The sequence below is a fragment of the Pongo abelii genome, chromosome 10, assembly GCF_028885655.2.
Source record: "Pongo abelii isolate AG06213 chromosome 10, NHGRI_mPonAbe1-v2.0_pri, whole genome shotgun sequence".
NCBI classification, from domain to species: Eukaryota; Metazoa; Chordata; class Mammalia; order Primates; family Hominidae; genus Pongo; species Pongo abelii.
This window is the reverse complement of record NC_071995.2, coordinates 55,231,146-55,248,609: the sequence shown is the minus strand read 5'-3', so window position 1 is coordinate 55,248,609 and position 17,464 is coordinate 55,231,146. Positions and strand designations below refer to the sequence as shown.

The 17,464-nt window shown below is 44.2% G+C and overlaps 1 protein-coding gene across 16 annotated transcripts in view; it reads left to right on the top strand.

Annotated features, from left to right (window-relative positions):
• R3HDM2 (R3H domain containing 2) overlaps positions 1-17,464 on the top strand; it is a 179,112-nt gene that overhangs the window by 113,701 nt on the left and 47,947 nt on the right. For 8 of the 16 annotated variants that reach the window (XM_024256217.2, XM_054526437.2, XM_024256218.3 and 5 more), the window contains 3 exon segments: positions 8,329-8,528; positions 13,129-13,152; positions 15,557-15,598. In XM_024256217.2, the coding sequence (XP_024111985.1) occupies positions 8,364-8,528; positions 13,129-13,152; positions 15,557-15,598 (231 nt within the window). In that variant the 5' untranslated portion in view covers positions 8,329-8,363. 16 annotated transcript variants of the gene reach the window in all.

The following is a 17,464-nucleotide window of genomic DNA, read 5'->3' as shown; positions in this document are numbered from 1 at the left end:
TTCTTTTTTCTTTTCTTTCTTTCTTTTTTTTTTTGAGATGGAGTCTCGCTTTTTTTCCCAGGCTGGAGTGCAGTGGCGCGATCTCAGCTCACCACAACCTCCGCCTCCCAGGTTCAAGCGATTCTTCTGCCTCAGGCTCCTGAGAAGCTGGGACTACAGGCACACACCACCATGCCTGGCTAATTTTTGTACTATTAGTAGAGATGGGGTTTCACTATGTTGGCCAGGCTGGTCTCGAACTCCTGACCTCGTGGTCTGCCCACCTCGGCCTCCCAAAGTGCTAGGATTACAGGAGTGAGCCACTGCACCACCCAGCCTGTCAGTTATTTCTGCTTAAAGAGCTGGACTTCTCTGTCTGGTCCAGGTAGTTCCTCTCTTTTTTCTTTTCTTTGAGACAGAGTCTTGCCTTTTTGCCCAGGTTGGAGTGCAATGGTATGATTTCGGTTCCCTGCAACCTCCTCTTCCTGGGTTCAAGCGATTCTCCTGCCTCAGCCCCCCAAGTAGCTGGAATTACAGGCAGACACCCCACCATGCCCAGCTAATTTTTGTATTTTTAGTAGAGACGGGGTTTGACCGTATTGGCCAGGCTGGTCTCGAACCCCTGAGCTCAAGTGATTCACCCGTTTCAGCCTCTCAAAGTGCTGGTGTGAGCCACCTCGCCCAGCTATTCCTCTTTTTTTTTTTTTTTTTTTTGTGGGACGGAGTCTCATTCTGTTGCCCAGGCTGGAGTGCAATGGCGCAGTCTTGGCTCACTGCAACGTCCGCCTCCCAGGTTCAAGTGATTTTCCTGCCTCAGCCTCCTGAGTAGCTGGGATTACAGGCACCCCCCACCACACCCGGCTAGTAATTTTTTTGTGTTTTTAGTAGAGACGGGGTTTCACTATGCTGGCCAGGCTGGTCTCGAACTCCTGACCTCATGATTCGCCTGTCTCGGCCTTTACAGGCGTGAGCCACCCGGCCTGGCCCGTTCCTCTGTTAATATACCTTTTTTTTTTTTTTTAAACTATCTTCTTAATATACCCCCCTTTTTTTTTTTTTAAACTATCTCCTAGGAGTCTGACATAATAAACTCAACTCAGAGTAGCTTAAATGGTAAGAGGATTTATGACTTCACATATCAGGAAGTCCAGATATAGGGAGGGTCGAGATTGACTAATTGTTGTCTAATCACAGCATCAAGGATGCAGGCTCCAGCCAGGCAGGGTGGCTCACATCTGTAATCCTAGCACTTTGGGAGGCCAAGGCAGGTGGATTGCTTAAGCCCAGGAGTTCAAGACCAGCTTGGGTGACATGGCAAAACCCCATCTCTATTACAAATACAAAAATTAGCGATTCGTGGTGATGGGCGCCTGTAATCCCAGCTACTCAGGAGGCTGAGCCCCAGAGGTTGAGGCTGCAGTGAGCTGTGATCATGCCACTACACTCCAGCCTAGGTGACAGACTGAGACCCTGTCTCAAAAAAAACCAAAAAGCCTGAGCCTGTCTCAAAAAAAAACAAAAAGCCCAATCGCTTTGGGAGGCTGAGGTGGGCAGATCACCTGAGGTCAGGAGATTGAGACCAGGCTGGCCAACATGGCAAAACCCCATCTCTATAAAAATACAAAAATTAGGCTGGGTGCGATATCTCACGCCTGTAATCCCTGCACTTTGGGAGGCTGAGGTGGGTGGATTACCTGAGGTCAGGAGTTCAAGACCAGCCTGGCCAACATGGAGAAACCCCATCTCTACCAAAAATACAGAAATTAGCCGAATGTGGTGGCACGCGCCTGTAATCCCAGCTACTCAGGAGGCTGAGGTAGAATCGCTTGAACCCAGGAGACAGAGGTTGCAGTGAGTCAAGATCATACCACTGCACTCCAGCCTGGGCAACAGAGTGAGACTCCATGTAAAAAAAAAAAAAAAAAATTAGCTGGGCATGGTGGTGCAGGCCTGCCAGCTACTAGGGAGGCTGAGGCAGGAGAATCACTTGAACCTGAGAGGTGGAGGTTGCAGTAAGCCAAGATCTCACCACCGTACTCTAACCACCTGGGTGATATAGTGAGACTCCATCTCAAAAAAAAAAAAAAAAAAAAAAAAAAAAGGATGGATGCAGGCTTATTTTCTCTGCTTCCCCATCCTCCATGTGTTGGCAGGGTGCTGCCACAGTCTAGGTATCATCTGCATCCAAGATCACCTTTGGTAGAAGATACCTGTTTCTTCCAGAGGCTTTAAAAAAATTTTAAATAAAATAGGAAACCTTTTCCATCCAACAAAGTCCCTTTGTGTGCCACTTGTCCCTTCTAAAACCAGTCACAAAAAGGAAACAGAATTACCACAATTGGTTTAACTAATTTATATCCATCTCCCAGGGATTGGGGATAAGGTCTCCTTCCCTGATCATGTATTCTCAGGGGAAGGCAAGCGCCAAAAGAAATCTGGGTTAGATCAATGAATGTGGAAGAACAGGGAAATCTGAGGAGGTGCCCTTTCCTCTGCTGCTTCATTTTTCGCAGTGTAAGAATTACTTTGTTTTATACAGCTCTTCAAGAGGCTGGTGGTCTCAGTAGAATGACTGACTAAATTTTTTTTGAGACAGGTCTCACTCTGTTGCACAGGCTGGAGTATAGTGGAGCGATCTCAGCTCACTGCAACCTCTGCCTCCCAGGCTCAACTAAGTAGCTAGGACCACAGGCATGTGCCACCACGCCCGGCTGATTTTTGTATTTTTGGTAGAGATGGGGTTTGCCATGTTGCCCAGGCTGATCTTGTACTCCTAAGCTTGAGCAATTCACCTGCCTTGGCCTCCCAAAGTGCTCTGATTGTAGGCGTGAGCCAACACGCCCAGCCAACTGACTAAATTCTTAAAAGTGGGTAGTTAAATCAGTCTGTTTTATGGGTATCTGTAAGAAGCTAAAGTTCAAGTCTTCCTGTTTCTCCAATGAATGAAGGAAGCCATGTGTCTCCATAAAACTTGAGGCTGAATATGTGACCATATTCTACAGATGAAAGATCATTTTTTATTTGTTTGCATTCAGTGTTTTGGCTGAGAAACAGTGGTTGGACACTGAAATTATTCCAGGTATCCAGATAGTTGGTCTTTTCCTGACCCACATGTGAAGGAGAGCTGCAAAGTTGTCATTTTGATTTGACAAAATATACCCATTTGGTAATTAAGGCCCATCCTTGAAAAAGAAACAAGCCACTGCTGTGCCTTGAACGGTGGCTCAGGCCCGTAATCCTAGCACTTTGGGAAGCCAAGGCAGGTGGATCACTTGAGCTCAGGAGTTTGAGACCAGCCTGGGCAACATGGCAAAACCCTACCTCTAAAAGTAATAGAAAAATTAGGCTGGGTGCAGTGGCTCACACCTATAATCCCAGCACTTTGGGAGGCCGAGGCGGGTGGATCACCTGAGGTCAGGAGTTGGAGACCAGCCTGGCCAACATGGTGAAACCCCGTCTCTGCTAAAAATATAAAAATTAGCCGGGTATGGAAGCGAGTGCATGTAATCCCAGCTACTTGGGAGGGTGAGGCAGGAGAATCGCTTGAACCTGGGAGGCAGAAGTTGCAGTGAGTGAGATCACCACTGCATTCTAACCTGAGTGACAGAGTGAGACTCTGTCTCAAAAAAAGAAAAAAAAAAAAAAAAGAAACAGAAAAATTAGCCAGGCGTGGTGGCACATACCTGTAGTCCCAGCTACTTGGGAGGCTGAGATAGGAGGATCACCTGAGCCCCGGGAGGTTGAGGCTGAAGTGGGCCACGATCATGCCACTGCAGCCTGTGTGACAGAGTGAGACCCTGTCTCAAAAACAAAACCAAAAAATGAAAACTGCTTTATAATTTTTTATATCACCTTTTCTTTCTGACAAATAAATTTGAGGCTATTTAAGCTTGGAAAAGAGAAAAATACTGAAGGCCTATCATATGATAAAATATGTAAACTTAATTTTCTGTGACTCTAAGACTGATTTAGGATCAAGATTGAAGCAGTTCATAATTTATAATAGGGAGCAACTATGTAACAATTAAGACTATTTCATAAATAGTGAAATGATCCTGTTCCAGTTTTCCCAGAGGTTAGCAGGCCTTTCAGAAAATTACAAAAATGAGTTCTTTGGGGAATAGGGGAAGATTGTGGGAGGTCAAATCTAAGAACTCTTCCAGTTTTGACTATTATTTAATTTTTTTTTCTTTTTTTTTGAGACAGAGTTTTACTCTTGTTGCCTAGGCTGGAGTGCAATGGCACGATCTCGGCTCACCGCAACCTCTGCCTCCCAGCTCAAGTGATTTTCCTGCCTCAGCTTTCCGAATAGCCGGGATTGCAGGTGTGAACCACCACGCCCACTAATTTTGTATTTTTAGTAGAGATGGAGTTTCTCCATGTTGGTCAGGCTGGTCTCTAACTCCTGACCTCAGGTTATCCAACCGCCTCGGCCTCCCAAAGTGCTGGGATTACAGGCGTGAGCCACCGTGCCTGACTAATTTTTTTTTTTGAGACGGATTTTTGCTCTTGTTGCCCAGGCTGGACTGCAATGGCACAATCTCAGCTCACCACAACCTCCACCTTCCTGGTTCAAGTGATTCTCCTGCCTCAGCCTCCCGAGTAGCTGGGATTACAGGCATGCACCACCACACCTGGCTAATTTTGTATTTTTAGTAGAGACGGGGTTTCTCCATGTTGGTCAGGCTGGTCTCAAACTCCCAGCGTCAGGTGATGCACCCACCTCATCCTCCCAAACTGCTGGGATTACAGGCATGAGCCACTGTGCCTGATCTTTTTTTTTTTTTTTTTTTCAGAGATAGGATCTTGTTTTGTCACCCAGGCTGGAGTGTAGTGGTGTGGTTGTAGCCCACTGCAGCCTTGAACTTCTGGGCTCAAGTGATCCTCCCACCTCAGCCTCCCGAGTAGCTGGGATGACAGGCACACTCTACCACATCCAGCTAATTTTGTTCTTTTTTTGTAGAGAGGAGGTTTCACTATGTCACCCAGGCCAGTCTCAAACTCTTGGCCTCAAGCGATCCTCCCACCTCAGCCTTCTGAAGTGCTAAGATTACAGGCATGAGCCACTGCACCCAGCATAATTTATTTATTATTATTATTATTATTATTTTTTTGAGACAAGGTCTTACTCTGTTGCCTAGGCTGTAGTGCAGTGGCAGAGTCATGGCTCAATGCATCCTTGACCTCCTGGGCTCAAGTGATCCTCCCGCCTCAGCCTCTTGAGTAGCTGAGACTACAAGTGTGCACCACCATGTCTGGCTAATTTTTTAAAAAAAAATTTGTAGAGACAGGGTCTCACTGTGTTGTCTAGGCTAGTCTAGAACTCCTGGGCTCAAGCGATCCTGCTGGCTCAGCCTCCCAAAGTGTTGGGGTTACAGGCATAAGCCAACACACACAGCCCCCAGTTTTGATCTTTATTAATGTTTCCTAGCCAAGAGATATGGAGAATGCATGTGCTGAGTTTTACTAGTACTTCAGACTGAAGAGAACTGAGGCTTGATTTACCCATTGTGGGGGTGGGTAATACATACATACATACTACATACATAAACAAAGTCCCATGTATAGCAATGATCCATGAAGGTCTGTAGGTTATAACTGTTTTTATAGTAGCCTTTAGTTACTGAATCAGATAATTTTAAAATGGAAGTCTGTAGTCAGTTTCTTCTAATATTTCTCATCTTTAAATTCAACTATACGACTTTTTTTTGAGCCAGAGTCTTGCTCTGTCACCCAGGCTGGAGTGCAGTGGTGCGACCTCGGCTCACCGCAACTTCTGCCTCCCAGGTTCAAGCGATTCTCCTGCCTCAGTCTCCCAAGCAGCTGGGAGGCAATTGAGCGCAATTGAGCCAGCTTGCTTAAGATAAAGGAAAGAATTTAAGGCTGGATGCAATGGCTTACCACCATGCCAGGCTAATTTTTGTATTTTTAGTAGAGACAGGGTTTCACCATATTGGTCAGGCTGGTCTCAAACTCCTGACCTCAGGTGATCCACCCACCTTGGCTTCCCAAAGTGCTGGGATTGCAGGTATGAGCCACTGTGCCCGGCCGTCAACTATATGACTTTGCAATTGTGTGAATGACTCTCTGGCCCTCTAAAGATAATTTATCTAGCCCTAAGTAAACCAAGTCTCCAGGCAGCTGCTGAAGAGCCACCACAAGGTGAACAAAACAATACTCTAACCACCTCAGCCTTCTGAGTAGCTAGAACTACAGGCACATGCCACCACTCCCTGAACCCAGGAGTTTGAGGCTGCAGTGAGCTATGATCGCATCACTCCACTCCAGCCTGGGTGACAGAGTGAGATCCTGTCTCAAAAAAAAAAAAATAAATCACAAAGCAATAGCCTGGCAGACCATCTAACTTATGTCAGGATGAGGCTAACTTTGCTTCTTGAAAGACTTCTGGGTCTTACCCTTCTTACCCTTTAAACTGATTTGAAGGAGAGGAAAATATCTGTTGTGACAATTTTCTTGAAGCATTGCTAACCATTTGTCTGTTTATTTAATTCCGTTCCTAGGGCTACACTGGGAATAGATGTGACATCTGGGAGAGTTTCCAGTAAAGGAGGGAAAGAAGTCTTTAGGTTTGAAGTACAGTCGGTAACCTGTATAAGGAGAAACCTCTGCAAACTATTGTTGGAGCTAAACATGTTTGACTTGGGCAGTTGAGGACATGAATCTGTGTGTAGAGTATCAACTTCTGATTCTTAGTGTGTGGTTGGAGAACTGTGTAGGCTTCATTACAGGATTTCCCAGGTAGTGATAGTAAGTGATAAAGAAGCAGCCCTCCCTGCAGTATAGATACTCTATCACTGGGAGACAGTAGGTTGACTGAACCCAAATAGTGTATAGCAAAGTAAAGATTCCTCCTCCAGGGAGGGACCCAATCTTTCTGAAGGACAGATGTCTATAAAGTTCTCTTCTTGTTTTTTCAGCTTGCTTAAGATAAAGGAAAGAATCTAAGGCTGGGTGCGATGGCTCACACCTCTAATCCCAACACTTTGGGAGGCCGAGGTGGGAGGATCACTTGAGTCCAGGAGTTCAAGACCAGTCTGGGCAATATACCAAGACTCCATCTCTACAAAAAAAATCCTAAAAATTAGCCGGGCAGGCTGGGCGCGGTGGCTCACGCCTGTAATCCCAGCACTTTGGGAGGCTGAGGCGGGCGGATCACGAGATCAGGAGATCAAGACCATCCTGGCTAACACGGTGAAACCCCGTCTGTATTAAAAAATAGAAAAAATTAGCTGAGCTTGGTGGCGAGCACCTGTAGTCCCAGCTACTCAGGAGGCTGAGGCAGGAGAATGACATGAACCCAGGAGGCGGAGCTTGCAGTGAGCCGAGATCATGCCACTGCACTTCAGCCTGGGTGACAGAGCGAGACTCCATCTCAAAAAAAAAAAAAAAAAAAAAAAAATTTAGCTGGGCGTATGCCTGTATTCCTAGTTACTTGGGAGGCAGAGGTGAGAAGATTGCTTGAGCCCGTAAGTTCAAGGTTGCAGTGAGCTATGATTGTGCCACTGCACCCCAGCCTGGGTGACAGAGCGGGACTCCATCTCAAAAAAAAAAAAATATATATATATATAGGATTTTATAGATTCTATAACCATTTAAGCTTTGTCTGATTTTACTTCTTTTTGAAGGGAGAGTAGCTTGAAGTTGGTAACAGTGTTGTGGGCTTGTGGTAGCTGAGAAAGTTCTTCCTTGGGAAAGGAGAATACTCCTTTCTAGTAGTCAATGGAGCTTTATAATTTTCTTCTTTTTGGAGAGAATCTAATGGGTGAAGTGATTGAGCCAGAAATGTGAGCAAATTTCTGTAGGGAACAAGGGGAGAAAACAAAGTGTCAAGAGGGCTCATGCTACTTTAGAACTGAATCCTGGTGAATCTCAAAATAACTATGCTGAGTAAGAGTCCAGACAGTGTATGATTGATTCCATTTATATAAAATTCTAGAAAATACAGACTAATCTGTGTGACAGAACAGATCAGTAGTTGGCTGGGGGTAGTGTGAAGGGAAGAAGAGATTACAAAGGGACATGAGGAACCTTTGGGGCATGGTGAATGTGCTCACTGTTTTGATTGGGGTGATGGTTTGACAGGTGAATGCATGTGTCATAGTATAAAATTATACATTTTAAATACATGCAGTTTATGTCAATTTTACCTCAATAAAGGTTTTTTTTTTTTTTTTAAAGAAATGAACCCAAGGACAGCATTTATTAAATAACTCTTTTCTGGGTTATAGGAAGGCTGCTGGAAAAATGTACCCGTGTGAAATACAAGTCTTGTGTATTTGTTAAGTATGGATACATACCTCCTGCTTAATGCATTTGATGTTTCTTTAGGAGTCCATAGAGGCCACTGTATTCTATTGAAGAACATGTCTAACAGTAACACTACTCAAGAGACCCTGGAAATAATGAAAGAATCAGAAAAAAAACTGGTGGAAGAATCTGTAAACAAAAACAAGTTTATATCTAAGACTCCAAGTAAGGAAGAAATTGAGAAAGAATGTGAAGATACCAGTTTGCGTCAGGAGACACAGGTAATGATTGGAAGTGCATTGTATGCACACTTTTTTTTTTTCCTTTAGAGACAGGTCACCCAGCTCTGTCTGTTACCCAGTCTGGAGTGCAGTGGCACAATTAGGGCCCACTGCAACCTCAAACTCCTGCGTCAAGAGATCCTCCCACCTCAGCCTCCCAAGTAGCTGGGACTACAGGCATGTGCAACCACATCCAGCTTATATAAAAAAATTTTTTTGTAGAGACAGGGTCTCTCTCTGTTGCCCAGGCTGGTCTCAAACTCCTGGCCTCAAATGATCTCCTGTCTTTGCCTCTCAAAATGCTGGGATTATAGGTGTGAGCCACTGTGCCCGGCCAACATTCTTTGTACCTGAAAAAAAGTGGAAATGTGTAAGAATCAGTCACTTTTAGAAACACTTGATTCTCTTTAAAAACTCCAGCTTCAACTCTCAAAAGAAATCTTCCCTTTTTGTCATATAGTCCACAATGAAGTCTAAAAAGGACAGAGTAAAATCCCTAATCTATTTGGGCCTGAGTTCACTGGTTCTTGCTGCATTTTGACTTTTTTTATTACCAAAAAATAAACTGTACACAAACACATACTTAATAAGTCATAAAATGACTCATACAATAAACTCTTAAAACTTGAGCTTCCTGGCTTTACACACAGTGTTAAATTCATATCCTGGTTGTGTTAAAGCAGTCAGCATTTTTCTGGGTCAGAAATAGCCTCTGAGCTTGCCACTTGGTAAATGTGAGTAAAAGGAATTTCACTCTTTGTTTGCCATGTTTTTCATCCAAATTCGTACTGTAGTACAGAAATGATAGTAGTAGATATTTAGCCAAACTTCCTTGTGGGGTTCTTCTTTGGTTTCTGCCTGGCCAGCCCAAACTCTGAGCCTCCTCTCATCTACCTGTTAGAGCCCTTATTCTGTGGTCACTGCTGGTTTCTTCTGTAACCCAAGCCCAACAAATCCTTTCCTTCATGCCCAGGGGTGAAAACTGGTTTTATTATAAGTCAAGAGACAGACAACACTAGCAAGAAGTTAGATTAAAACACAGGAACAACAACATTTTAGAGGGTCTGGAAACTTGAAGCATAATTTTTCTAGACAATTCAATTCATATAAGGTTTGTCTTTTTAAAGATTAAAACAGCAATAATATAAAGGAACGAATTAAAATTAGGCAGCTGTCTGAGATATTTTGTTCTCTAGCTGCCTGCTTTTCTACTGTTTTTCGTCTTACAATTCACCAGTCTCTGCCCTGGCTGTTTTTCTTTCCATTATTACATGTGAGTTGTCATTCCCTGCCCATTCTTCCAGAGCTTGTGGAGACAATCTGCCACTGTTCCAGCTGTACTTCCAGCCTCCACTGATACAAATAATGAATTTTAAATATTCAGGACAGATAAGTGATGAATGTTTCATTATGTGCTGTCATGTTACATGAAAGATAATAAATGAACTTTTGGGTCTAAGTTTATTCTATTCTTAGGAGACAATTATAAATGGTGTTCTGAATTCCTGTTTTATGTACTTCTTGAAGCTAGGCAGAAAAGAAGGGACATCTATAGTTTTTTTTTTTTTTTTTTGAGGCTGAGTTTCACTCTTGTTGCACAAGCTGGAGTGCAATGGCACAATCTTGGCTCACTGCAACCTCTGCCTCCTGGGTTCAAGCGATTCTGCTGCATCAGCCTCCTGAGTAGTTGGGATTATGGGCGCCTGCCACCACACCCGGCTAATTTTTTGTATTTTTAGTAGAGGTGGGATTTCACCATGTTGTCCAGGCTGGTCTTGAACTCCTGACCTCAGGTGATCTGCCCGCCTTGGCCTCCCTAAGTGCTGGGATTGCAGGCATGAGCTACCACACCTGGCCCCATCTGTAGGTTTTATATGCTTTATGGACACTCGCTTAGTTTAAAAATGTCTTCAGGCCGGGCACAGTGGCTCATGCCTATAATCCCAGCACTTTGGGAGGCCAAGGTGAGCGGATCACTTGAGGTCAGGAGTTCGAGATCAGCCTGGCCAACATGGTGAAACCCTGTCTCTACTAAAAATACAAAAAATTAGCTGGGCGTGGTGGCGTGTGCCTGTACTCCCAGCTACATGGGAGGCTGAGGCAGGAGAATTGCTTGAACCCAGGAGGCAGAGGTTGCGGTGAGCCAAGATCACCGCACTGCACTCCAGCCTGGGTGACAGAGCGAGACTCCAAGACTCCAACTCAAAAAAAAAAAAAAGAAAAAAAAAGTCTTCACATGGAAATACAAATACAATGTCTCGGGGTTTGGAAGGGGACCTGCCTCCTCTCTGACTTGACTCCTTTTGCTGCTGGTAGAGCAGGTGGAGCTGCTGCTGCCATCTACTGGAGCTCTTGTTCCTTTTGCAAAGTATTCAGTCTTGTCAGCCTCCCTGGATCCTATGGAGCAGTACCTTAAGAAGCACTCTACTCTCTATCCATTTCCCAACATACCATTTACACCTTCATCAGCACTAAAAATTCTGCTTCTGAGCTGGACATGTGGCGTGTCCCTGTAATCCCAGCTACTCGGGAGGCTAAAGCAGGAGAATTGCTTGAATCTGGGAGGCAGAGGTTGCGGTGAGTCAAGATTGTACCACTGCACTCCAGCCTGGGCGACAGAGTGAGACCGTGTCTCAAAAAAAAAAAAGAGCATGGCTGGGTGCAGTGGCTCATGCCTATAATCCCAGCACTTTGGGAGGCCCAGGCGGGTGGATCACTTGAGGTCAGGAGTTCGAGACCAGCCTGGCCAACATGGCGAAACCCCATCTCTACTAAAAATACAAAAATTAGCTGGGCCTGGTGGCGCATGCCTGTAATCCCAGCTACTCGGGAAGCTGAGGCAGGAGAATCACTTGAACCCCTGGGAGGCAGAGGTTGCAGTGGCCCAAAATCGCACCACTGCACTCCAGCCTAGGTGACAGAGTGAGACCCCATCTCAAAAAAAACAACAACAACAGCATTTCTGCTTCTCCAGCCTTCCCTGGTTTTATACCCTGGAAATCTCCCCAAGAATCTAAGTGGTCCTTTCAAAAAAGTCCCTGTTATGAATTGGAGCTGAAAAGTTTGGGGAAAAGGGACGTTCATTACATATAACGTGTGAGATATATCCTTGGGATCAGCAAGTGAAACTCAGAACATCTTTTGCATGGAAACAATGCTAGAAAATGCAGGTTCTGAGATTCTGTTTAGAATGGGCAAGTCCTCAACACATACTGAATTTAGGTGTGTCCTTTTTTTTGTTTTGAGATGGAGTCTCGCTCTGTCACCCAGGCTGGAGCGCAGTGGCGTGTGATCTTGGCTCACTGCAACCTCTGCCTGCCAGGTTCAAGTGATTCTCCTGCCTCAGCCTCCCAAGTAGCTGGGACTACAGGTGCGTGCCACCATGCCCGGCTAATTTTTGTATTTTTAGTAGAGACGGGATTTCACCATGTTGGCCAGGCTCATCTCAATATCCTGACCTGAGGTGATCCGCCCGCCTCAGCCTACCAAAGTGCTGGGATTACAGGCGTGAGCTGCCGCACCCAGCCAAGAATGTCTTTTAGCCAACTTGGAGGCCGGGCGCGGTGGCTCACGCCTGTAATCCCAGCACTTTGGGAGGCCAAGGTGAGTGGTCATGAGGTCAAGAGGTTGAGCCTATCCTGGCCAACATGGTGAAATCCCACCTCTACTAAAAATACAAAAAAATTAGCTGGGTGTGGTGATGCGTGCCTGTAGTCCCAGCTACTCGGGAAGCTGAGGCAAGAGAATCGCTTGAACCCGGGAGGCGGAGGTTGCAGTGAGCTGAGATCACACCACTGCACTCCAGCCTGGCAACAGAGCGAGACTCCATCTCAAAAAAAAAAAAAATAGCCAACTTGGTAAGGCCTCTTAGTTGGGCTTTCTGCCTTTAAACTTGTAATCCCTTTTGATAAATGTACCATATTGTTTTAGAAAGGTGGTTGTGAAATAAAGAACTGCCTGTGTTAACTCTCTTCAAACATTCTGTGTGTCTTACTGCCTTAAGCCAAGTCCAATATTTCTCAGCATGTTATATTGTGACCTAGTCTCTTGCCTGTCAGCCATCACCTCTGACATCCAGTGCATCAGCATTATCTGATTCCTTGGTCCCTGTTATAAATAGGAGTTAAAAATTTGGGGAAAGCATGCTTTTGTACATGCTTTCTCTGCCTGGAATGCCCACCTTAATATTCTTATCCTGACCTCCTCCAACTCCCACCCCTACCAACATCTGTCTAATGCCTATTTATCCTTCAAAACTCAATCCAGATAATGTCTTTCTCTAGGAAGCCTTTGAAAACCTTATTCACCTATTGCAGGTGTATATAGTATAATTCTTTGATTAATGTCTGTCATCCTTACAGAACTATAAGCACTACGAGGCCCAGGATTAGGTCAATTTTGGCTCACCATTGTATCTCTAAGGCCAACACAGTGCCTTGCACATAGCAGGCACTCAATATCTGTAAATGTATTAATCTGTGGGTTGCTAGGTCTGAGTCAGATGCTTCTGCTGTGTGCTCCTGTAGCACTCCATGAGTACCTCTCTAGTACACTTAATGTACTGTATTGTAATTGTCTGTTTGTCTGTCTTCTCCAACAGGATTATGAGTTCCTTTTTGACAAGGTTTGTGCCTTTTATCTCCATATCCTCCAGTAGTTAGCATGATAACATGGTGTATATTAGGCTTTTAATATATGTTTGGCTGTTAAAACTATCCATTCTGGGAAATAAGCATATTCATTCATATATTGTTGGTAAGAGTCTAAATTGGTACAACCACTTTGAGGGGCAATTTAGGAATACTTTATAAAAAAACTTTTAAATGGACTACAGACATACTATATTTATATATATTCAATGATATGGTCATTATTTATACTAACAAAAGGTCAGAAACATCCTAAATGGTGAAACATTAGAGACTGGTAAAATAAGTTATGGTATAGCTACACAGTGGAATGCTATGTAGCCATTAAAAATGGGGTAGATCTTCTATAGAATGATACTCATGAAAAAAAGTTTAAAAGCAAGGTTCACAGTAGTATGTATAATATGTTTATTTTTATTTTTATTTTTTTTGAAACGGAGCCTTGCTCTGTTGCTCAGGCTGGAGTGCAGTGGCGCAATCTCAGCTCACTGCAACCTCCGCCTCCCAAGTTCAAGCAATTCTCCTGCCTCAGCCTCCCAAGTAGCTGGGATTACAGGTGTCCACCACCATGCCTGGCTAATTTTGGTATTTTTTAGTAGAGACAGGGTTTTGCCATGTTGGCCAGGCTGGCCTTGAACTCCTGACTTCAGGTGATTGCCCACCTTGGCCTCCCAAAGTGCTGGGATTACAGGCATGAGCCACCGCCCCCAGCCAATATATTTGGTTTTTTGAAAAACCTTTGTGTACACATACACTAAGCTTATATATGCATAAAAGATACCTGGATATATCCAAAAGAACTTCAATACTGGTTGACCATTTAGGAGACAACCAAGTATCTGGGGGACAATTATGAAAGGAGACTTACTGTTCTATATATACCCCCATTATGCCTTTTGAATCTTTGTGCCATGTGTATGTATTGCCTGTTTGAAAAAGTAGTGACAAATACTGCTTCATATTTCTGGACTATGAATCTTCCCTTACTGCAACAGATCTTACCACTGAGCAGATACACCATCATTTCTTATTCTTTCCATCCACCTTCTCAGTTCTCCATTTTGCATTGTGGCCGTGTTATTTGCTAACTAGTGAAGAAGACCAAGAAAAGAGAAATCTTCACCTACCCAAGGCCATGCTGGTACTCTGTCTCTGACTTGTTTCCCCTCCCCTATCCTCCTGCCTCAGTTCCCTCTACGCCCCATTGGAGTTCCATTCCAAACATCTCAGAACTCCTAAATGCCTCATCCCCATATATAACCCTACCCAACCTCTTCCCAGAAGCCCCCATTTTGACTTCTCAGATGTTTACAAATCTTATTAATTGGCTGTTCTTTCCCTCATCCCACCTTATGCCTTCATTCTTTATCTTCCTCAGTTTCTATCCTGACCCTTATCCACTCTCTTCCCCTTGTTCTGGAGGTCTTATCCCTATCTTTTATGCTCCCTTCTTTGTATCATGATAACTCAGGGAGGGAGGCATTTGGGAAGAAGACTCTTCATTCCATTTCTGCAGCTATAGGAACAGATATTTTGGGTATCTCAAGTTGGAACTATGAATGTGTGTGTTGTCCTATAAAGATATTATAAGTGATGGTTAGGGGCCATATTTCATATCCATTATGGATTAAATAGGCTTCTGTGAACAGGGTTGGGGGAAAAAACACTCTTTCATGCTGTGGTAGTGACATTTCCAGAAGCATCCTAAATAGGACATGATACCATGGTTTGTCCAAAAGTAACTTCTATCAGTCTGTGAAATAGGCCAACAAAATCAGTGTCTTCCAACTCTTTTTTTTTTTTAATGGTTTTTGTTGTTTCGTTTTTGAAACAGGGTCTGGCTCTTATCACCCAGGCTGGAGTGCAGTAGCGCGATCTTGGCTCACTGCAACCTCCACTTCCCAGGCTCAAGCCATCCTCCCACCTCAGCCTCCCAGATACCTGAGACTACAGGTGCATGCCACCACACATGGCTAATTTTTTTTCTTTTTCTTTTTCTTTTTTTTTTTTTTTTTGCAGAGATGGGATTTCGCCTTGTTGCCCAGGCTGGTCTCAAACTCCTGAGCTCAAGGGATCCACCTGCCTCGGCCTCCCAAAGTACTGGGATTACAGGCATGAGCCACCACATCTGACCATCTTCTGATTCTCTAACTTAATGATCAATGGTGATTTGACTGTAGATGGCCTGTAGTCCCTTTCCTGTCACAGTTGTTAGAGTTGTAGGTTGTAGGGAGAAACCCACATCAAGTGGTCCTCATCATAGTTTGGCTGTTGTAATGGTTTTTACAGTTAGTGCTTTTTCTTTATAAACATGTATTATTTTTAACTTACATGTTGATTTTCTTCCACCTTTAATATTTTCCAATTCCCTTCTAACAGAGGCGGACATCTAACCATGGTCATGCCAGGAAAAGAGCCAAGGTGAGAGCCCTTCCTCTGTAGCTTCTTTTCTAATGTTATTAGTAATACATTTCACAAGTAGACTTGTCATGAATATCTAGTTTGTTCAAATTATGTAGGCAGAGTTTTCTTGCCTGTACTCTGTACCCCAATTGTGAACCTGCATAAGTGTGCATACACACATGTACACATACACATACACACCTCTAATGGAAACTGTATGCATACATAGGTGTATACACATTTGATGCCTGAAAGGCTACCCAGCTGGAGCCTTCCACAGAGCCTGAAAGAACTGGATACTAGTTGTGCTGAAATACCAGTTTCTCTGCTCACTCCTAGCTTCTCTAGGAGAATGGCTGCTTATACGAGTCTTTTTATTCCCTCTTCCTTTTTTTTTTTTCCTTGTGAGTTTTCTTTAAGATAAATCCTGCCCCACTAAGAAAAATGACTCAACATTTTTGGATATCCTAAAAATACAGGCTTTTTTTTCCCCCTAATGTTTTACTTTTTTTTTTTTTTGAGACGGAATTTTTTGCTCTGTTGCCCAGGCTTGAGTGCGATGGTGCAATCTTGGCTCACTGCAACCTCCGTCTTCTGGATTCAAGCGTTTCTCCTGCCTCAGCCTCCCAAGTAGCTGGGATTACAGGCGCCCGCCACCATGCCTGGCTAATTTTTGTAATTTTAGGAGAGATGAGGTTTCACCATGTTGGCCAGGCTGGTCTCAAACTCTTTTTTTTGTGTGTGTGTGTGATGGAGTTTCACTCTTTTTGCCCAGGCTGGAGTGCAATGGCCCGATCTCGGCTCACTGCAACTTCCGCCTCCCAGGTTCAAGTGATTCTCCTGCCTCAGCCTCCCAAGTAGCTGAGATTACAGGCATGCATCACCACGCCCGGCTAATTTTGTACTTTTAGTAGAGACGGGGTTTCACCATGTTGGTCAGGCTGGTCTGGAACTCCTGACCTCAAGTGATCTGCCCACCTCAGCCTCCCAAAGTACTGGGATTACAGGCATGAGCCACCGTGCCTGGCTTCGAACTCTTCACCTCAGGTGATCCACCCATCTCAGCCCCACAAAGTGCTAGGATTACAGGCATGAGCCACCATGCCTGGCCATTTTTCTTTTTCTTTTTTTTTTTTTTTTTTTTTGAGATGGAGTCTTACTCTGTAGCCGGAGTGCAGTGGTGTGATCTCGGCTCACTGCAACCTCTGCCTTCCGTGTTCAAGTGATTCTCATGCCTCAGCCTCCCAAGCAGCTGGGCTTACAGGCACACACCACTATGCCAGGCTAATTTTTGTGTTTTTAGTACAGATGGGATTTTACCATGTCACGCAGGCTGTTCTCGAACTCCTGGGCTCAAGCGATCCACCTGTCTTGGCCTCCCAAAGTGCTGGGATTACAGGCATGAGCCACTGCACCCAGCTAACCTAATGTTTTACTTTTTAGGGGCAGGAAGAGGATTTTGCTTTTAATCATTATATGATAAAATTAGCACATCACAGATTATTTTAAGCAGAGTTATCAGGGAAGACTGCGTGTGTTAGTGTGTGATAGGTTTTTAATTTAACTGGGAAGCAGTAAAGTATTAAATTTTTCTTGAATTGGGAAGAATTGCCACCAAAAGTAATAATTAAGGTTGGCCACCCTGTTCCTCCAAAAAAATAGTGATAGAATTTGGAGAGTGGCTCAGCCACTACGTGGCTTGAGTTTGAAGAAGACCAAGAGCTATGATACATTGGCTCTGTGGCTTGCCTTACATGGCCTGATCCATAGTGACGGGCTTGATGTTAAAGTTCAAAACAAAGGTTACTTACTGCTACTTTAGTTCCTCTCAGATTTTTTGGGATAAGTAAGACAGCTATTATCTCCATCTTACAGATGAGGAAA